This window comes from Cherax quadricarinatus, chromosome 23 (assembly GCF_038502225.1).
Source record: "Cherax quadricarinatus isolate ZL_2023a chromosome 23, ASM3850222v1, whole genome shotgun sequence".
Classification (NCBI taxonomy): domain Eukaryota; kingdom Metazoa; phylum Arthropoda; class Malacostraca; order Decapoda; family Parastacidae; genus Cherax; species Cherax quadricarinatus.
The window spans coordinates 8,798,017-8,821,298 of record NC_091314.1 but is presented as its reverse complement, the minus strand read 5'-3'; the positions used below and the strand labels follow the sequence as shown (position 1 = coordinate 8,821,298).

Here is a 23,282-nt window from a genome sequence, read left to right as displayed (position 1 = left end):
CCAGTAATGTGTGTGACGTGTAGTAACTTCCTCCAGTAATGTGTGTGACGTGTAGTAACTTCCTCCAGTAATGTGTGTGACGTGTAGTAACTTCCTCCAGTAATGTGTGTGACGTGTAGTAACTTCCTCCAGTAATGTGTGTGACGTGTAATAACTTCCTCCTGTAATGTGTGTGACGTGTAGTAACTTCCTCCAGTAATGTGTGTGATGTGTAGTAACTTCCTCCAGTAATGTGTGTGACGTGTAGTAACTTCCTCCAGTAATGTGTGTGATGTGTAGTTACTTCCTCCAGTAATGTGTGTGACGTGTAGTAACTTCCTCCAGTAATGTGTGTGACGTGTAGTAACTTCCTCCAGTAATGTGTGTGACGTGTAGTAACTTCCTCCAGTAATGTGTGTGACGTGTAGTAACTTCCTCCAGTAATGTGTGTGACGTGTAGTAACTTCCTCCAGTAATGTGTGTGACGTGTAGTAACTTCCTCCAGTAATGTGTGTGACGTGTAGTAACTTCCTCCAGTAATGTGTGTGACGTGTAGTAACTTCCTCCAGTAATGTGTGTGACGTGTAGTAACTTCCTCCAGTAATGTGTGTGACGTGTAGTAACTTCCTCCAGTAATGTGTGTGACGTGTAGTAACTTCCTCCAGTAATGTGTGTGACGTGTAGTAACTTCCTCCAGTAATGTGTGTGACGTGTAATAGCTTCCTCCAGTAATGTGTGTGACGTGTAGTAACTTCCTCCAGTAATGTGTGTGACGTGTAGTAACTTCCTCCAGTAATGTGTGTGACGTGTAGTAACTTCCTCCAGTAATGTGTGTGACGTGTAATAGCTTCCTCCAGTAATGTGTGTGACGTGTAGTAACTTCCTCCAGTAATGTGTGTGACGTGTAGTAACTTTCCCCAGTAATGTGTGTGACGTGTAGTAACTTCCTCCAGTAATGTGTGTGACGTGTAGTAGTTTCCCCAGTAATGTGTGTGACGTGTTGTAGTTTCCCCAGTAATGTGTGTGACGTGTAGTAACTTCCTCCAGTAATGTGTGTGACGTGTTGTAGTCTCCCCAGTAATGTATATCTGATGACGTGTAGTAGTTTTCCCAGTAATGTATATCTGATGACGTGTAGTAGTTTTCCCAGTAATGTATATCTGATGACGTGTAGTAGTTTTCCCAGTAATGTATATCTGATGACGTGTAGTAGTTTTCCCAGTAATGAATATCTGATGACGTGTTGTAGTTTTCCTAGTAATGTATATCTGATGACGTGTTGTAGTTTCCCCAGTAATGTATATCTGATGACGTGTAGTAGTTTCCCCAGTAATGTATATCTGATGACGTGTAGTAGTTTCCCCAGTAATGTATATCTGATGACGTGTAGTAGTTTTCCCAGTAATGTATATCTGATGACGTGTAGTAGTTTTCCCAGTAATGTATATCTGATGACGTGTAGTAGTTTCCCCAGTAATGTATATCTGATGACGTGTAGTAGTTTTCCCAGTAATGTATATCTGATGACGTGTAGTAGTTTTCCCAGTAATGTATATCTGATGACGTGTTGTAGTTTCCCCAGTAATGTATATCTGATGACGTGTAGTAGTTTCCCCAGTAATGTATATCTGATGACGTGTAGTAGTTTCCCCAGTAATGTATATCTGATGACGTGTAGTAGTTTCCCCAGTAATGTATATCTGATGACGTGTAGTAGTTTTCCCAGTAATGTATATCTGATGACGTGTAGTAGTTTCCCCAGTAATGTATATCTGATGACGTGTAGTAGTTTCCCCAGTAATGTATATCTGATGACGTGTAGTAGTTTCCCCAGTAATGTATATCTGATGACGTGTAGTAGTTTCCCCAGTAATGTATATCTGATGACGTGTTGTAGTTTTCCCAGTAATGTATATCTGATGACGTGTAGTAGTTTCCCCAGTAATGTATATCTGATGACGTGTAGTAGTTTCCCCAGTAATGTATATCTGATGACGTGTAGTAGTTTTCCCAGTAATGTATATCTGATGACGTGTTGTAGTTTTCCCAGTAATGTATATCTGATGACGTGTAGTAGTTTTCCCAGTAATGTATATCTGATGACGTGTTGTAGTTTTCCCAGTAATGTATATCTGATGACGTGTTGTAGTTTCCCCAGTAATGTATATCTGATGACGTGTTATAGTTTCCCCAGTAATGTGTGATGACGTGTTGTAGTTTCCCCAGTAATGTATATCTGATGACGTGTTGTAGTTTTCCTGCAGTAATGTATATCTGATGACGTGTAGTAGTTTTCCCAGTAATGTATAACTGATGACGTGTTGTAGTTTCCCCAGTAATGTATATCTGATGACGTGTAGTAGTTTTCCCAGTAATGTATATCTGATGACGTGTAGTAGTTTTCCCAGTAATGAATATCTGATGACGTGTAGTAGTTTTCCCAGTAATGTATATCTGATGACGTGTTGTAGTTTCCCCAGTAATGTATATCTGATGACGTGTTATAGTTTCCCCAGTAATGTGTGATGACGTGTTGTAGTTTCCCCAGTAATGTATATCTGATGACGTGTTGTAGTTTTCCTGCAGTAATGTATGTGTCATCTGTGGTGTGGACAGAACAAGGTTGGTCGGTGTATGAGCAGGAAGACGCTACACCGCCGGCTGCCGTGCCTCACCTGGCTCAGGAGCTACAACACAGAATGCTTGCTGGGGGACCTGGTAGCTGGCTTCACCGTCGGTCTCATGATCATACCCCAGGCTCTGGCTTACGGCCTTGTAGCTGGCCTCAGTCCTAGCGTAAGTAACCCTTTCTTATTGTTCCCCTGTTTATCCTGTCACTGTATCTTCCTTTTACCCAACCATTATCTTTATCCTTCCACTACCATGTTTTCTTTTACACCTAGCCACTATCTTTAGCCATCCATTCTCATGTGTGCTCTTTCAACTAGCCTCGCTACCTTTAATGCTTCCTTAATCCCGTCATTTATATCTACCCTTTCGTCAATCTCTCCTGGTAGTGGTATTTTTTTTCTAAGATAACCCTCACAGTAAGCTCACCTGACATCTATAGATTGCTGGCACACTTTCCGTCGAGTAAGTCAGGATAGCCACACAATACTGTGTAACTAATTTTGAAGATAAATGATAGAATATATACACTATGTTGGTAATATGATTAACGAATGGTGACTTAAGTTTAAGGATCATAATTTGGTGATGGTAACCACATGCTGAACTGACGAATCTTTCAAAATGTATGTAATAATTCAAAAAGATGTAACTATGATGTATGATAAAGAATTAGACACATGTGCAACATTTGGGTATCTTTTGAACATGTGTGTAATTCTTTATCTCGTCGGTATTGTGTATCATTGATATGTAGATCTATATCCAGTGTGGTCTGATAACCACAGTGTGACTTGTAATATTACTAGGTTGGCTGCCGCTCACACTATAATTGTGAGGTGTAGTTTTTGCAGCAGTAGCAATTTACTTTTCACACCAGCAGTCCAACATCTCTCTTGTACAGCACAAAAAATGCAAAAAAAAAAAAAAATGACGTTTTGGTCCGTCCGTGGACTATAATTATAAAGTTGCGAGTTAGTTATTAATTGTTGCATCCTTTGTGTTGTGACTTTTATTCATCGCCATTCCTCGCTCCCGCTTCCCCCTCTCCATTACACAGTATGGACTATATTCGTCCTTCATCCCCTGCTTCGTGTATTTCCTGCTGGGGTCGACGATGGAGCTCAACATCGGCCCTACAGCCGTCATGTCCCTTATGACGTACCAGTACACCGGTGAAGGTGGAGCTGACTATGCTGTTCTCCTCGCCTTCATGTCTGGCGCAATAGAACTGATCGCTGGCATCATCAACCTAGGTAAGTTCCCTATCTTCAGGAGATAAAAAAGAGAACATCCACGCTAGGGTGTGATATGCGCTGTCCATTGCTTATACTGTAAGCTTGTGTATTCTGGGTACTAATTAAATTCTAAAATTAAAACTATATGCTAATTAAATCCTGAAATTAAACACCTGAGAGGGAGAGAAGCAGATATCTACATTCGGTTTCAGTTTCTCCGCAACAGCAGTGAACAGAACCAAGGCGCGTTCAGCTTGACTAAACCACGTACAGCGCAGTTTTAATGATAAGAGTTATACAGGAAAGTGGCAGACTTGCCGGCCACACACCAGGTGACATTGTAATAAGGACATAAGAAAGAAGGAACACTGCATCAGGCCTATTAGCCCATACGAGGCAGGTCCAGTTCTCCCACCGGCTTAAACCAATGCCTTAACCTAGTCAGGTCAGGTCATATTCACTTAAGGAAGGAGCACATAATTGACCAATGTACAGTATTTAATTCTCCTCATAGGAGAGAAAGAATGAGTGAACGTGTGTGTATATTTTGCACACACATTTATTTATATATTCATTTATTTATTTATACAACAGGGTTCCTGATCAACTTCATCTCTCAGCCAGTGATCAGTGGGTTCACCTCAGCTGCTGCCGTCATCATAGCCTCGTCTCAGCTGAAGCAACTCTTTGGTCTTCGTCTCCAGACCAAGGGGCTGATCAACACCTGGGTGAAGGTCTTCTCAAACCTCCATGATTTCCGCTGGCAAGACCTAACCCTCGGTCTCGTCGGTATTATTGTCCTTTTTCTCCTAAAGGTATTATCAGGCTCGTGGGATTATCTTGAGTGTTTGTGAGAGTGTGAATTGGCTTTTGTTTTAGTCCTTTCTAGATACGCATTTTTTTTAGTCCAGTTTCTTAACGTTAAGAGTGTTTATTTTTTCTAAGAAGTATATCTACTCGAGTGTATGTAAGATAGTTGTTAAGTTCTCATTCTTCCTCACCTATCTATGGATGCATGGGTCGATTCTCAGCTCCTGGTCCTGCGTAAGTACTACTATACGTATTTAAACGATGTACGGTTTCTGCCTCTGCCACTTCGCTGTCTAGGCCGTTTCACTTCCTAAACACTCTCATGGCTAATGAAGTGTTTCCTGACATCACTGTGACTCTTCTGTGTTTTTAACTTTCAGCTGTGCCCTCGTGTACCTGAGACCCGCCTCTCGAATAGACTGGTCCTATCTACCCTGTTAATTCCTCGTATTTTGTACATAGTAATCTTGTCACCGCTACTCCTTCTGTCCTCTAGTGTCATCAGGTTTAGCTTCTTTAGCCTCTGCTCATTGCTCATACCCCTTTGCTCTGGGGGCTAGACTCGTTGCAAACTTTTGTCATTTTTTATAGCTTCTTGACATTCCTTGCTTAGGTTCCTAAAAGCTACCTTTAAATTTACCAGTCTCGCGTTTGCTGCGGCGGCTGTTGGTTGTTATGCGCCTCAGGTGATATGCTGGGAATTATGCTCCCTCCGGGGTTTTCCTCTTCAGGGAGGTTTACAGCCTTGGTCCCTGGATCCTGTACTCTGTTTCTGGTCGTCTTTGCCCTTTCCCAGTTTTCAAAACTTTGCACTCACTGGGGTTAAATTCTAATAGCTACGTGTCAGAACAATCATGCAGTTTGCTATGATACATTTGTAGTCTTTCCTGGTCTGCCCTTGCTCGTATTCTCCTTATTAGTTTTGTGTCACCTACGAACATGGACACCTCTGACTCTGTTTCTTCCGTCATGTTGTTTATGTACACAGGATACTATCTGTCCAGGTACTGACCCTTATGGCTCCCTACTCATTACATTTACATATTCCACCTCCTCCACCCAGACAATAACTCGTTGTTTCCTTCCTATTAATTATTACTTGATCCACCTTAGTGTTAAGAGAACAGCTTATATTTCAGCCATTGTCTGTGACGCACTCATTCAAACTCCTGACAATAGACCTGATTAACATCGTGTACCTCCCGCTGTGTACCTCACCTGCCTGCGTGTTCCTCTAAATTTTGCCCCAGCCTCTTGTGCGGCATTTTATTGCCTTCCTACAGTCCATAAATATATAGTTCATCCATCTCCCTCCCTCCCCTCTCTTTCTCTCTCTTGTCTTATTTTAAGTACCTTGTTGTAGAACTCCAGCAGATTTGTGTAGCAGAAATTTACCATCTCTAAAAACCTTTTTGGTCGTTGTTGATGAATACACTGATGATCTCCATAACCTTACATACTATGTCAGTAGCATTGGCTTGTAGTTTAATACTACATGTCTTTCCCCTTTTCTTAGCAGCGCTGTATAGCCCTTGTGGCTTAGCGCTTCTTTTTGATTATAATAATAATAATAATCCCCTTTTCTTAAATATTGGGATTACATACCCTGTTCCACACTCTGGGAGCTGCCCTGTTTCAAATAACTTGTTAACGAACACAACTGGTGGTTCACACAGTTCTTGTGCTCTCTCCCTCAGAACCCACGGACAGCTGTTGTCATGTTCCATTGCCTTCCAGTATCTTATCTTACTCACAAGTTTCCTCATCTCTTCTGTCACTGAAGAGCTTGTGTGCTTTTTCTTATGTATGTTCGTATTTACTCTTTGTCGTTGAAGATTGAGACACTTTTAAACCATTTATCACTCTTTATCGTCAAAATCACTCTGTGATCTTGTAGGCTAAACCACTTCAATCTCTCCACGTTCTTCCTGATGGACGTAATGATTTTTTTTTTAATCTTTTTTTTCGTGAAACCAATTTGAGATTTTTAATTTCATTACATTCATGTAAACTCCAGAGACTCTCATTATACAGTATTTTATCTTAGTTTATACACTTGTAACAGTAGTTCTCTGATTTTTGGACATGTTAATTAAATTTAATCCTGTTGCCACTCTCAAGGTCATCATCAAGGCCTGTGAATGTTGTCAATTTCCTCCGTATATTACTGTGTGTATCGTAGTCTGTACGTTTCGCATTTTTCAGTAAATGTTGTTTGAGTTTACTGACTTTATGTCGTGAAAGAGATAAATTATGTTTGCCATCATTTTTTTTTTTTTGTAAAGAATGGTTGTCAGCTGATATGTGTAAAGAAAAATTTCTTAAGTTTTAAGTATTACTCACTTCTTCCTTTCATATACGTGGGTACCCTTCACACTTGTATATACCTGGGTACCCTTCACACTTGTATATACGTGGGTACCCTTCACATTTGTATATACCTGGGTACCCTTCACACTTGTATATACGTGGGTACCCTTCACACTTTTATATAAGTTGGTACCCTTCACACTTGTATATACCTGGGTACCCTTCACATTTGTATATACCTGGGTACCCTTCACATTTGTATATACCTGGGTACCCTTCACACTTGTATATATGTGGGTACCCTTCACACTTTTATATACGTTGGTACCCTTCACACTTGTATATACCTGGGTACCCTTCACACTTGTATATACCTGGGTACCCTTCACACTTGTATATACGTGGGTACCCTTCACACTTGTATATACGTTGGTACCCTTCACACTTGTATATACCTGGGTACCCTTCACACTTGTATATACCTGGGTACCCTTCACACTTGTATATACGTGGGTACCCTTCACACTTTTATATACGTTGGTACCCTTCACACTTGTATATACCTGGGTACCCTTCACACTTGTATATACCTGGGTACCCTTCACACTTGTATATACCTGGGTACCCTTCACACTTGTATATACCTGGGTACCCTTCACACTTGTATATACCTGGGTACCCTTCACATTTGTATATACCTGGGTATCCTTCACACTTTTATATACGTTGGTACCCTTCACATTTGTATATACCTGGGTACCCTTCACACTTGTATATACCTGGGTACCCTTCACACTTGTATATACCTGGGTACCCTTCACACTTGTATATACCTGGGTACCCTTCACACTTGTATATACCTGGGTACCCTTCACACTTGTATATACCTGGGTACCCTTCACATTTGTATATACGTGGGTACCCTTCACACTTGTATATACCTGGGTACCCTTCACATTTGTATATACCTGGGTACCCTTCACACTTGTATATACCTGGGTACCCTTCACACTTGTATATACCTGGGTATCCTTCACACTTGTATATACGTGGGTACCCTTCACACTTGTATATACCTGGGTACCCTTCACACTTGTATATACCTGGGTACCCTTCACACTTATATATACCTGGGTACCCTTCACACTTATATATACCTGGGTACCCTTCACACTTGTATATACCTGGGTACCCTTCACATTTGTATATACCTGGGTACCCTTCACACTTGTATATACCTGGGTACCCTTCACACTTGTATATACCTGGGTACCCTTCACACTTGTATATACCTGGGTACCCTTCACACTTGTATATACCTTGGGTACCCTTCACACTTGTATATACCTGGGTACCCTTCACACTTGTATATACCTGGGTACCCTTCACACTTGTATATACCTGGGTACCCTTCACACTTGTATATACCTGGGTACCCTTCACACTTGTATATACCTGGGTACCCTTCACACTTGTATATACCTGGGTATCCTTCACACTTGTATATACCTGGGTACCCTTCACACTTGTATATACCTGGGTACCCTTCACACTTGTATATACCTGGGTACCCTTCACACTTGTATATACCTGGGTACCCTTCACACTTGTATATACCTGGGTACCCTTCACACTTGTATATACCTGGGTACCCTTCACACTTGTATATACCTGGGTACCCTTCACACTTGTATATACCTGGGTACCCTTCACACTTGTATATACCTGGGTACCCTTCACACTTGTATATACCTGGGTACCCTTCACACTTGTATATACCTGGGTACCCTTCACACTTGTATATACCTGGGTACCCTTCACACTTGTATATACCTGGGTACCCTTCACACTTGTATATACCTGGGTACCCTTCACACTTGTATATACCTGGGTACCCTTCACACTTGTATATACCTGGGTACCCTTCACACTTGTATATACCTGGGTACCCTTCACACTTGTATATACCTGGGTACCCTTCACACTTGTATATACCTGGGTACCCTTCACACTTGTATATACCTGGGTACCCTTCACACTTGTATATACCTGGGTACCCTTCACACTTGTATATACCTGGGTACCCTTCACACTTGTATATACCTGGGTACCCTTCACACTTGTATATACCTGGGTACCCTTCACACTTGTATATACCTGGGTACCCTTCACACTTGTATATACCTGGGTACCCTTCACACTTGTATATACCTGGGTACCCTTCACACTTTCACTGTTCTTCCCTTTTTTGAAGCACACTCCTCACATGTATTCTCCAGTCTGCTATTTTTTCCTCTTGCTGGTATTGCAGTGTTAAGGACGAGGCTAAGCCTGGCCATTACCACTTCCACCTGTATCACTTACTAAAATTAATTTTTTTTATTATCTTAACCCACATCTGTACTCAATGAGAAAAATGTTTAAAGAGAGAGAAAAGCAAGCCATTCCTTATATACTCATTTTCCTTGTCGAGCATAACATATTTTAATATATTTCGGCTTCATCTGTGGGCAGATTCACCTAGTCCGTGGGGCTGGATTCCAAATCTTAAAGTTGTCTATGTAAATTGTGTATTCTGGAACTTTGCTACAGTTACTAGGCTTTAGCCATGAAATATATCCCATTTTCCACATCAGCATTATATCTCTTTGCTATAATTATGAATGAACTGCAAATGCTTCAGGAGGTGCGCACGGTACCCTGGCCGTGTGTGGACCGCAACAGTCGTGGACTGGGTCAGCGACTCTTAAGAAAGATGGTCTTCTACCTTTCAGTCGGCCGTAATGCTATCGTTGTTATTACTTGCTCTGTCATCGCCTATTGCCTCGATGGGGATGAACAACCCTTCACAATTACAGGTGAGCTGCAGTCGTGCTGGTTTTAAACACTGTTGCTACAGATATATTGTGTCTTTATTTACCTTGGATATTAGAACTTGCTTTGATGTTTTAAGAATTCATTGTATTTATTTTTACTGTAGCAGTAAACGCCCCTCACATGCTTAAATATTTTCTCCGTGTGACTTCGTTTGTACTAGTGATCACTTGTGTTCCTACGGTTCTTGGGGAAGCATAACTAGACACAACATAACTAGACCGAAAGAGAAGCACCATAATTTGAAGTGAAAATACACTACTGGACTCCAGAAGCTCTAGCGTATACGTACATAATAGTCCAAACCTTTACCTTTAACGACTCCGACTTCAAGAAAGCCTGTGTAACAAGCACACTGGCTGGCCCTCCTGCACCCTACTCAGGGAAACAAATCCAGATGTTACTTTCTAGCCTTGAAGAATCTTGCCAGACTGATAACAGGGTTACTGACCTTGAAGAACCTTGATAGACACTAGCATCAAGATCACTGGCCTTGAAGAACCTTGCCGGATAATGACAACAGGATCATCATCGAGGACAAGAGAGATAGAGTACTGATCATGAACCCTAGACTGTACTATATATGGATGATGAATGACATACTTCGCAGCATCATGTACAACCATTCATTGATCATTATCTGAAGATGCAGACTATTTTATCTATCTCCAACGCACATGGAAACCAAAAACAATCAGAACAAGGCAAAAAAAGTTAATTCACCTTATCCCCCTAAACCTTCTGTTGTGTTTGGTTTGCCAATACACACACACAAAGATATCCTCGTGAGACATATTTTACATCAAGAATAGGTAGTGGTATCCATGGACACGCAGAGTCTGGCAAAATATGTCTATATTGCTTGGTACCACCACCAGCATTCACTCTTTCAGTAGAAGTAGTACCACCAGCAGCATTCACTCTCTCAGCAGAGGTGGTACCACCAGCAGCATTCACTCTCTCAGCAGAGGTGGTACCACCAGCAGCATTCACTTTCTCAGCAGAGGTGGTACCACCAGCAGCATTCACCCTCTCAACAGAGGTGGTACCACCAGCAGCATTCACTCTCAGCAGAGGTGGTACCACCAGCAGCATTCACCCTCTCAACAGAGGTGGTACCACCAGCAGCATTCACTCTCAGCAGAGGTGGTACCACCAGCAGCATTCACCCTCTCAACAGAGGTGGTACCACCAGCAGCATTCACTCTCTCAGCAAAGGTGGTACCACCAGCAGCATTCACTCTCTCAGCAGAGGTGGTACCACCAGCAGCAATCACCCTCTCAACAGAGGTGGCACCACCACCAGCATTCACTTTCTCAATAGAGGTGCCTTCCTATACCTAGGTAAACTCAGGTGCAGTATTGTGAGGAAGCAGTAATATCCATCACACCTTCCCACACTTATTCTTTCTTACTCGTTGTGAGGACGTATACATATATGTTCGTGTTGTTTCTGTCTAGCACTTGACGTATAACTTACACCTTAGTTTTCGAAAAGTTGCCCAAGAAAGACTCACCTTGATAAATTTCTTTACACAAATAAACCGCACATAGGAGAAAGACTTTAACCATTGACTAGTCATACTAATACACGAAGGTGAGGGAGCCTCTTCTGTATATACTGGTTCCCTCACCTTCGTGTGTTAGTGTGACTAGTCAATTTCTTTGTTTTACTGAAACTGATGACTTACAGTCTTACACTCAAGAATAAAGGCAATAAAAATTACAACTTACGATATTGGTAATTAATACTTGGACACTGCAGTACCCAAATCCTCAGGTATACATCTCCTGGTTTTATTTCTTATTTTGGTGTACTACCTAAGTGTGTTGAATATTTTTATAACTATAAATAGAACAGAAAGATGCTCTTTTAAAGTTTGTAAATATTAAAAAAAAAATGTTTTTGTCTTGTTAGGCTACGTGGAGCCTGGGATACCATATGCATCTCTTCCGCCGTTCTCCGCCGAGATCAACAACCAGACCATAACGTTTCCAGAGATCATGAGTGACATTGGCATTGGTATAGCGATGGTGCCATTCATTGCCATTCTTCACCATATTGCTATTGTCAGTGCCTTTGCTAAAGGAAGAACTTACGACACCACCCAGGAGATTATTACTCTGGGAGTCTCCAATATTATTGGCTCATTTTTTGGGTAAGTTTTTAAATTATATTTCTAGGTAACATGTAAATTTAAGGGTGGGAGCGTGTGTCATGATGCTGATGAAGGGCTCTTGGTCCAGGGAACTACTGCTACCTCTCCCTTGGCTCAGATTTGAATAACTACCATTCCCGGAGAGTTGTGTGACTTATGGGTTAAGGTTTTCTTCACGAATATAATACTGTAGATAAATAAGATAAAAGGACGATGGAAAACTTGAGTGCTGTTCAGTAAGATGTAGATAAATGTTTAGTGTTTCCTGTAAGCCTGGGTTGGGCTCCTCTTCTTGGCCCCGCCTGTTGATTCTCAATCATCTTAACCTCTTGGATTCCATAGGCATTATATGAACATACAGCGCCTTCGGATGCCTATCCATAAGGGCAGTTATCAATAGAAATCCAAAGGCGCTTTCCCTTTGAATCCCTATCCAGAGGGAAAGTTCTTTACCTATCTGGGTGCATTCATTACTCAGTTTGTTATAGGTGTTCCATGTTATATTGTGATCGGAGGGGGGGGGTCATGACGACACACTTCAGGCACGGACAGTGTAGGGGTGACTGTTATTGCAATTTTGACATGCAACACGAGCAACTTGCAAGGGCAAGCGGGAAAGGTTATTGTACAGTAAATAGTATATCACTTGCAAACATTAACATTTGATTGGGGGTAAACATATTTCACAACAGACCATGAGAAAGCGAAATGCAACTACAGTGTATGTAGATTTTATTCGGATAATTGACACGGAGTTAGTCAACCAGGGTAAACTTATTTAGAAACTATAATTAATTCTCATTGGGGTACTTTGATTCTTTTCCCCAGGATGCCACCCACAACAGTCGACTAACACACAAGTTAGGCGAACAGAGGCAATGTTTCCTCTTGTGCCGGGATCGAACCCACGTCCTTCAGATACAAGGCGAAAGCGTTACCACTTGAACCACTACCAATGAAAGTTACCAGCCATTAAAACCTATCACAAAATAAGATATCTCATAATAACCTGATAAAAAAACCGCAGTGGACCATTTTATAACAGATCTCTCAAGATTCTGCAGATTTAACGCTCTAACACCGACAGGTCCATGCCAACGACGGGAGTTTTGGCATCTTCAGCAGTTAACCTGACGAGTGGAGTGCGTACTCCTGCTGGTGGTTTGGTCACAGGAATCATGGTTCTCCTCGCACTCACCTTCCTCACGCCGTGCTTCACGTGAGTTAACAACCAAACACACACACACGACAGGCTTGGACTTCCAGCAAGCGTGTGTGAACGTATTAGTAGTGAATGGAGACGAATGTTTTTGGGACCTGACGAGCTGACGGAGTGTGAGCAGGGTAATATTTTGTGAAGGGATTCAGGGAAACCAGTTAGCCGGACTTGAGTCCTGGAGGTGGGAAGTACGATGCCTGCACTTTAAAGGATGGGGTTGGGATATTAGCTGTTTGGAGTGACATCTATTGTCGTATCTGAGCACCTCTGCAAAGACAGTGATTATGTATGAATGATGATGAAAGTTTTTTCTTTCTTATTTGGGTCACCCTGCCTCGGTGGGAAACGGCCGACATATATATATATATATATATATATATATATATATATATATATATGTATATATATATATACATATATATATATATACATATATATATATATCTTTCTTTCAACACACCAGCCGTATCCCACCGAGGCGGGGTGGCCCAAAAGGAAAAACAAAAGTTTCTCCTTTCACATTTAGTAATATATACAGGAGAAGGGGATACTAGCCCCTTGCTCCTGGCATTTTAGTCGCCTCTTACAACACGCATAGCTTACGGAGGAAGAATTCTGTTCCACTTCCCCATGGAGATAAGAGGAAATAAACAAGAACAAGAGCTAGTAAGAAAATAGACGAAAACCCAGAGGGGTGTGTATACATATGCTTGTACATGTATGTGTAGTGTGACCTAAGTGTAAGCAGAAGTAGCAAGACGTACCTGAAATCTTGCATGTTCATGAGACAGAAAAAAGGACACCAGCAATCCTACCATCATGAAAAACAATTACAGGCTTTCGTTTTACACTCACTTGGCAGGACGGTAGTACCTCCCTGGGCAGTTGCTGTCTACCAACCTACTACCTATATATATATATATATATATATATATATATATATATATATATATATATATGTATATGTATATATAAATGTGGTAAATGCAGCAGCGAGGAGACGGTTGGAGGCATTGGAGATGTCCTGTCTAAGGGCAATGTGTGGTGTAAATATTATGCAGAAAATTCGGAGTGTGGAAATTAGGAGAAGGTGTGGAGTTAATAAAAGCATTAGCCAGAGGGCAGAAGAGGGCTTGTTGAGGTGGTTTGGTCATTTAGAGAGAATGGATTAAAGTAGAATGACATGGAAAGCATATAAATCTATAGGGGAAGGAAGGCGAGGTAGGGGTCATCCTCGAAAGGGTTGGAGAGAGGGGGTAAAGGAGGTTTTGTGGGCAAGGGGCTTGGACTTCCAGCAAGCGTTCGTGAGCGTGTTAGATAGGAGTGAATGGAGACGAATGGTACTTGGGACCTGACGATCTGTTGGAGTGTGAGCAGGGTAATATTTAGTGAAGGGATTCAGGGAAACCGGTTATTTTCATATAGTCGGACTTGAGTCCTGGAAATGGGAAGTACAATGCCTGCACTTTAAAGGAGGGGTTTGGGATATTGGCAGTTTGGAGGGATATGTTGTGTATCTTTATACGTATATGCTTCTAAACTGTTGTATTCTGAGCACCTCTGCAAAAGCAGTGATAATGTGTGTGTGTGGTGAAAGTGTTGAATGATGATGAAAGTATTTTCTTTTTGGGGATTTTCTTTCTTTTTTGGGTCACCCTGCCTCGGTGGGAGACGACCGACTTGTTGAAAAAAAAAATGTATATATATATGTATATATATATATATATATATATATATATATATATATATTAAATATATATTAAATATATATTATATATATATATATATATATATATATTAAATTATGGGGAATCAAATTCAAAATGGGAATTGACACAGTTACTTTTTGCTGATGATACTGTGCTTATGGGAGATTCTAAAGAAAAATTGCAAAGGTTAGTGGATGAGTTTGAGAATGTGTGTAAAGGTAGAAAGTTGAAAGTGAACATAGAAAAGAGTAAGGTGATGAGGGTATCAAATGATTTAGATAAAGAAAAATTGGATATCAAATTGGGGAGGAGGAGTATGGAAGAAGTGAATGTTTTCAGGTACTTGGGAGTTGACGTGTCGGCGGATGGATTTATGAAGGATGAGGTTAATCATAGAATTGATGAGGGAAAAAAGGTGAGTGGTGCGTTGAGGTATATGTGGAGTCAAAAAACGTTATCTATGGAGACAAAGAAGGGAATGTATGAAAGTATAGTAGTACCAACACTCTTATATGGATGTGAAGCTTGGGTGGTAAATGCAGCAGCGAGGAGACGGTTGGAGGCAGTGGAGATGTCCTGTCTAAGGGCAATGTGTGGTGTAAATATTATGCAGAAAATTCGGAGTGTGGAAATTAGGAGAAGGTGTGGAGTTAATAAAAGCATTAGTCAGAGGGCAGAAGAGGGGTTGTTGAGGTGGTTTGGTCATTTAGAGAGAATGGATCAAAGTAGAATGACATGGAAAGCATATAAATCTATAGGGGAAGGAAAGAGGGGTAGGGGTCGTCCTCGAAAGGGTTGGAAAGAGGGGGTAAAGGAGGTTTTGTGGGTGAGGGGCTTGGACTTCCAGCAAGCGTGCATGAGCGTGTTAGATAGGAGTGAATGGAGACGAATGATACTTGGGACCTGACGATCTGTTGGAGTGTGAGCAGGGTAATATTTAGTGAAGGGATTCAGGGAAACCGGTTATTTTCATATAGTCGGACTTGAGTCCTGGAAATGGGAAGTACAATGCCTGCACTTTAAAGGAGGGGTTTGGGATATTGGCAGTTTGGAGGGATATGTTGTGTATCTCTATACGTATATGCTTCTAAACTGTTGTATTCTGAGCACCTCTGCAAAAGCAGTGATAATGTGTGAGTGTGGTGAAAGTGTTGAATGATGATGAAAGTATTTTCTTTTTGGGGATTTTCTTTCTTTTTTTTTGGGTCACCCTGCCTCGGTGGGAGACGACAGACTTGTTGAAATATATATATATATATATATATATATATATATATATATATATATATATATATATATATATATATATATATATATATATATATATATATATATATATATATATATATATATATATATATATATATATATATATATATATATGGCACATTATTGTGTTGCAGAGTGTAGTAGGGTATGAGATTACTGATTCATAACGTAATTCCGTCTTCACAGTTACATTCCCAAAGCTACGCTGGCGGCAGTGATCATATGTGCAGTGATTAATCTCATTGATTATGAGATCTTGGCTCCGCTCTGGAGAAGTAAGAAGATCGACCTGGTACCTCTTATGGTCACCTTCTTGGCCTGCCTCTTGTGGGGACTCGAGTGGGGGATTCTCCTGGGCATCGGTATCAATCTCTCAATGCTCCTCTACTCCATTGCTACACCTACTATCAAAGTGGCCATTGTTACACCCAATGTAAGTTCACTTCTTGGTTAGTCATTTTCAGGATCTCTAAAAATAATTATTGAGTTCCTCAGGCTGTTTAAAGATAGTTTAATGGATAATAGACTATTGCTTTGCATAAAAAGTGAAAAATTTATTTTGGGGGATGGGAGGGTGTGGGGAAAATAAGTCAACATAATATTATTGTCTCAGAAATTCTATTGATTTACGATTTTTCTTTATAGTAGTAGTGTTCAAAAAAAAAAGTACATTTCATATATTAAAATTCTGAGCCATTGTTAAAACAAGGAAACACAGGCCATCACGGCTTGAAGAGTACTATCTGTACTGTATGATAACAATACATAACATATATGCTTATTTAATTTACATTACTTAGTGGCATTGTGCAGATGCGTTTCCTTTTATTTTTAAAATGGCTTAACACATATGCACAAATTATTCAGCTGCTTAACATATTTATAATTCCGTGATGGTTAAAATAGATATGAATATGGTTATGGTTAAACATGTTTATAATTCTTTAATGGTTAAAATGGAGGTGCTCTTCCTTGCACTGACCACAGGCACTCTTCTCTTAATTATAATAGGTGGAACCTCGGTGTTCGAACGAACCGAAGTCCGAACAATTTTGTTCAGAAAGAATTGACTCGGTCTTTGAACGTTGCTCAGGAGTCTGAACGCACCCTCTTGTTTAAAATACAGATGTAAAAAGACTGCATGAAAGCCTTGTTTCAAAAGTGCTTTGAAGTGATCTCTGACATTGACCTAACTCGCAGAGCCTTTTGGAAGAGTCAGTTCAACATCCTCCAGCGTAAGAGGCTGATAATTAAAGCCTGGGAAATACTGTTTCGGACATCGAACTTTTCGCAGTTCGAAGACCACCTAGGAACCAATTAAGTTCAAACACGGAAGTTCCACTATAATAGTGTATGTCGAACTCTGCAATAAACATGTTTCTTACTCTTTCTTCTGCAAAAATAATATTGTTATATATTTTTTTTAGAATTAAAGGTTCACATGGATTTTAACGAACTTTAAAAGTTTTTTATTATTATTTTTGAAGTACCGTATATCAACTATTAAATATGTAGCTGTAGTTCCTGAATTATGGTCAACTGATATAAGGGTCGTTGTTGTTTTGTTCTTGAGTCACTTGTTGTAGTTGTAAAATAATCTCACTTGCTGTAGTTGTAAAATAATCTCACTTGCTGTAGTTGTAAAATAATTCACTTGTTGTAGTTGTAAAATAATCTCACTTGCTGTAGTTGTAAAATAATCTCACTTGCTGTTGTTGTAAAATAATCTCACTTGCTGTAGTTGTAAAATAATCTCACTTGTTGTAGTTGTAAAATAATCTCACTTGTTGTAGTTGTAAAATAATCTCACTTGCTGTTGTTGTAAAATAATCTCACTTGCTGTAGTTGTAAAATAATCTCACTTGCTGTTGTTGTAAAATAATCTCACTTGCTGTAGTTGTAAAATAATCTCACTTGCTGTAGTTGTAAAATAATTCACTTGTTGTAGTTGTAAAATAATCTCACTTGCTGTAGTTGTAAAATAATCTCACTTGTTGTAGTTGTAAAATAATCTCACTTGTTGTAGTTGTAAAATAATCTCACTTGCTGTTGTTGTAAAATAATCTCACTTGCTGTAGTTGTAAAATAATCTCACTTGTTGTAGTTGTAAAATAATCTCACTTGCTGTAGTTGTAAAATAATCTCACTTGCTGTTGTTGTAAAATAATCTCACTTGCTGTAGTTGTAAAATAATCTCACTTGTTGTTGTTGTAAAATAATCTCACTTGCTGTAGTTGTAAAATAATCTCACTTGTTGTAGTTGTAAAATAATTCACTTGTTGTAGTTGTAAAATAATCTCACTTGCTGTAGTTGTAAAATAATTCACTTGTTGTAGTTGTAAAATAATCTCACTTGCTGTAGTTGTAAAATAATCTCACTTGCTGTTGTTGTAAAATAATCTCACTTGCTGTAGTTGTAAAATAATCTCACTTGCTGTTGTTGTAAAATAATCTCACTTGCTGTAGTTGTAAAATAATCTCACTTGTTGTAGTTGTAAAATAATCTCACTTGCTGTTGTTGTAAAATAATCTCACTTGCTGTAGTTGTAAAATAATCTCACTTGTTGTAGTTGTAAAATAATCTCACTTGCTGTTGTTGTAAAATAATCTCACTTGCTGTAGTTGTAAAATAATTCACTTGTTGTAGTTGTAAAATAATCTCACTTGCTGTAGTTGTAAAATAATCTCACTTGTTGTAGTTGTAAAATAATCTCACTTGTTGTAGTTGTAAAATAATCTTACATTTACTTCCACATTTTCATGTTTACCTTTCTTTAGAAACAGCATGGAGGATTTGTTACTGTTATTTTACTAAACTTTTAACAGCTTCAACTACATAAACACTCTTACATCCCTCTCTCTCTCTCTCTCTCTCATAAACATTACATTAATAATTTCCTTCGCTGCTGCAGCACCTACCACATGACGCATATGTTTCTCTCAGAAGCATCATGGAGGATATGTTCTGGTTACTCCTTCTCATGGCCTGAGCTACCCCAGCATCTCTCACATCCGTAGTGCCATCAGAAAGGCTGGTCTCCGGCAGGCTGGTGGCTCTCTGCCTATAGTCATTGATTGTTCCTTTATTGATACTGCTGACTTTACATCGGCTAAGGTATCTCTAAAATCTTGATTTTCACTTAAAATTCTGTACTAGTCAAAAATGTTCATTATATGTCATCTTGCAACGGCTGTTAGTTTTATGTTATGGATCATTATTAGATATTATTCAGGTCATTGTCAAATTACAGAATGATACAGTACTTCAAACAATATTTTATTGAAAATTTCATTGATTGAGCATGTTGTTTAAGAAGAAAACTTTAATAATACTAAGCCACTGGAAACGTATGATATTTTCTTCATTTTAACACCATTGGTAATAGTAAATATTAATGAAATGTAATACGGAATCCCAATGTGATACTCTTTATAATTAATCAGTATTTAATATATAATTATGTTTCAGTGACAAAGAATAACACAGACACAATTTTTTAAAATATTTTTTACTGGCTCCTTCACCATCAGGGAATAAAGGGGATGGTGGACGACTTCCAGCTGCGTGGGCAGACTCTGGTGTTCGTGGGGATGAAGCCTCGTGTTCTGCAGATCGTTGGTGCACTTCACGAGGGCATCGTTGTGTGCTCCAGCTTTGATGCTTTGCCTGAGGCTCTGGCAGGTATGGGATCATAGGTGAAGCCCAGACCAGGTGTGGAGACAGTACCATTATACTCCGTCATTATTATTTGTAGGAATTATTCACATAACACCATTATCTATTGTAGGAATTATTCATACAACACCAGTATACTCTACCATTATTTTTTGTAGGAATTATACTTTACCATTTTTATTATTTTAGGAATTATTCACGCAACACCATTATATATAGTCTACCATTATTTATTGTAGGAATTATCCACACAGCCAGTTGCTGCACTTAGCTAATTCTACACACCAAATGGGTAAATACAGTAGTTAGTCTCAACTACAACAGTTGGATTAATCCACTGTTATAGAAACATGGGCAGCCTATACATCATGTCCCACCCGGGAATCAAACCGGGGTCCTTTTAGTTGAGCTGAACGCTCCACACAACAGCTCCCATAACTAAAAAATGAGCTATGAAAAGTGACTGAAAATAATAAAAAAGCCATTGTTGATACACTTGTTGATTAATGGGAAGAATGCGTGGAAAAAAAATTCTTCAGTGATAGAATATTGCAGTGGGATCCAAGAGGAGGCAGCAAGTACTGCAATCAGTGCAAATTAAATATATATATATATATATATATATATATATATATATATATATATATATATATATATATATATATTTATGTTCAGTGATACACTGCAAGTGGAAGATACACGCAGGACCGTAAATGAAACAGCAAACAGACATTAAAATTTTAGGTACAGCACTTTATCAAGTAATTTTGCATTCTTCGTTTTCAGTAGGTGGTGAATGGGGGCTCTGTAGTTTAATTATTCAATTGTTCATTGTATAGTGAGTAATGAATAATCTAAGTGAACCCTGAAGATTGAATAAGGTTTGTTTTTGTAAGTTCAACACTGTACACTTTATTGCCAGCGATTTTTTCTTTTTAACTTGTACACAATTCAGTCTTGCATAAAGAGAAGTGCTTCTGCATCAGCTCTCCTTAAAAATACCTTTGATCTGATGTGACACATTTTTGGCATACTAAATTTTTAATAATTGATGGAACACTTTTACCAGATGGCGAGACCGAGGTGGGACTGGAAACCGTCAACTGCGGTGGACGCCACGGCGGAGATATAGTCATCTCTACCATGATATCCACACCCACGTCTGACACCAGTGACGCAGCCAACCCTCTGCTCACCACCACAGCTTTCCAAGACCAGAAGTAGCATAACTTTACAACTATTTTGGCCACAAATAGCAAATCTCTCAAAGGCAGGGCAAACTGCAAATCAGATCACCTGGTCTGTCTCTAACTTCTTGACTCTTGCAGTCACTGGGCTTACCTATTCTTAACATTTTCTGGAGCATGTGCCGAGGGCCCAAATCCAGCTCAGATAGGGACGTACAGTTTGAGGCTATTACCCCAGAGAATGTGATCTAAGACTAGTAATTGAATGAGCCAGATAAGAATTTCACCGGCGCGCTGTGAAAAGTGCACCACACTACTCTCAGCACATGTATAGTCAACTACGAGAGATATATAACACATAAAATGTGCACAACAATACTCGATCCTTCAAGCTGAATTCCAAGGAATATCAACACGTCGTCCCAAGTGGGAGGTGCTTCAGTAGCATCATAGTTATACTGAGACAGAGAAGAAACTACCTGGTAGACTCGAGGGAAGTATATGGAATAAGTCAGGAAGAGTGATGGTAACTTGTCAGTATTTTAGTCTTGGTAACCAGAAGTGAAGCATGTTTCTGGTCTTGGTAAATCTCAAGTGAAGCATGTTTATAGTCTGGTAACTTGAAGTGAAGTAAAAATGAGCACCTTAAATATTCCTGTTAATGATGCATATCAGTGTTGGGCTTTAATTAAGCTCCGTAGATCATGTCGAGTTGTGTTGACGCATCACAGTAACGGTATGCTGCCTTCATAACAGCATACCGTTTCTTCATAACGGCATACTATCTTCATAACAGCATAATGCCTTCATAACATATTGCCTTTGTAACAGTATAATGCCTTCATAGCAGCATACTGTTCATAACAGCATGCTGTCTTCATAACAGTGTACTGTCTTCGTAACAGCTTACTGTTTTCATAACAGTATACTGTCTTCATGACAGCATAATACCTTTATAACATCATACTGTCTTAACAGCATGCTGTCTTCATAACAGCATGCTGTCTTCATAACACATTTTCATAACATACTGTTTCTTCATAACGGCATGATGTGTCGTCATAACATCATGGGTCATCAGCACAGCATATGTCATCATATGTATCATAACAGCACGTGTCATAGCAGCATGTTGTCATCATAACAGTATGTTGTGTCATAACAGCATGTATCATCATAACAGGATGCGTCATACCAGCATGCTGTCATCATAACGTGTCATCATTACAACATATAACAACATATTGTGGCATAACAGCATGTTATAACAGTATAACAGCATCCTGTGTCGTAACAGCATTCTATGTGCCATAACATCATACTACGTCGTCATAATAGTATGTGATCATACCAACATTCTATGTGTTATAAGAGCATACTGTTATAATAGCATGTGTCATAACAGCATACTGTGTCATCATAATAACATACTGTTTCGTCATAACAGAATACTGTCATCATAACATACTGTGTCGTCATAACAGCATATTTTATGATAACCATGTGTCATCGCATACTGTGTAATAACACCATACCAAGTCATAACATCACATGGTGTCACCATAACAGCAAATGATGTCACCATAACAGCACATGGTGTCACCATAACAGCATAGTGTCATAACAGCATACCGTTTCATCATAACAGCCTGCCATGTCATGATAACAGCATACCGTGTCATCACAACAGCATAGTTAGAACAGAACACAGTGTCATAACAGCATACAGTATCATCACATGTTGCTTACAGTGTCATTATAACAGCATACATTCTTATTAGCACAAGGTGTCTCATAACAGCATACAGTGTCATCACATGTTGCCTACAGTGTCTGCATAACAGCATATAATTATAACAGCATGAAGTATTATCATAACAGCATACATTGTCATCATAACAGCATACAGTATCTTCATAACGGCATGGTGTCAACACAACAGCATAGTGTCTTCATAACAGCATTGTCATCATAACAGCATAGTGTCATAACAGCATACATTGTCATCACAACAGCATACAGTGTCATCATAACAGCATATAGTGTCATCATAACAGCCCATGGTGTCTCATAACAGTGACAAGTACCTCAGTGGTTACTATGCAAGACTGTTCTCTCAGGGGGAAGCAGCGTAATGTTGATGCCATAACTATTAAGTCAGCACATATTGATGTCATTTAATTATACATCAATTCCATCAGTGCTTGAATTTCGTACCATTGAT

General features: G+C 39.4%; 1 protein-coding gene across 1 annotated transcript in view; it reads left to right on the top strand.

The window, feature by feature from the left end:
* LOC128685594 (sodium-independent sulfate anion transporter) overlaps positions 1-22,029 on the top strand; it is a 125,244-nt gene extending 103,215 nt beyond the window's left edge. Inside the window, exons 3-12 of the mRNA XM_070087860.1 lie at positions 2,596-2,775; positions 3,668-3,863; positions 4,440-4,660; positions 9,649-9,823; positions 11,758-11,998; positions 13,086-13,217; positions 16,382-16,628; positions 19,140-19,310; positions 19,727-19,877; positions 20,941-22,029. Of these exons, the coding sequence (XP_069943961.1) occupies positions 2,596-2,775; positions 3,668-3,863; positions 4,440-4,660; positions 9,649-9,823; positions 11,758-11,998; positions 13,086-13,217; positions 16,382-16,628; positions 19,140-19,310; positions 19,727-19,877; positions 20,941-21,095 (1,869 nt within the window). The 3' untranslated portion in view covers positions 21,096-22,029. The remainder of the gene's footprint in view (positions 1-2,595; positions 2,776-3,667; positions 3,864-4,439; positions 4,661-9,648; positions 9,824-11,757; positions 11,999-13,085; positions 13,218-16,381; positions 16,629-19,139; positions 19,311-19,726; positions 19,878-20,940) is intronic.
* The last annotated feature ends 1,253 nt before the right edge of the window (positions 22,030-23,282 follow it).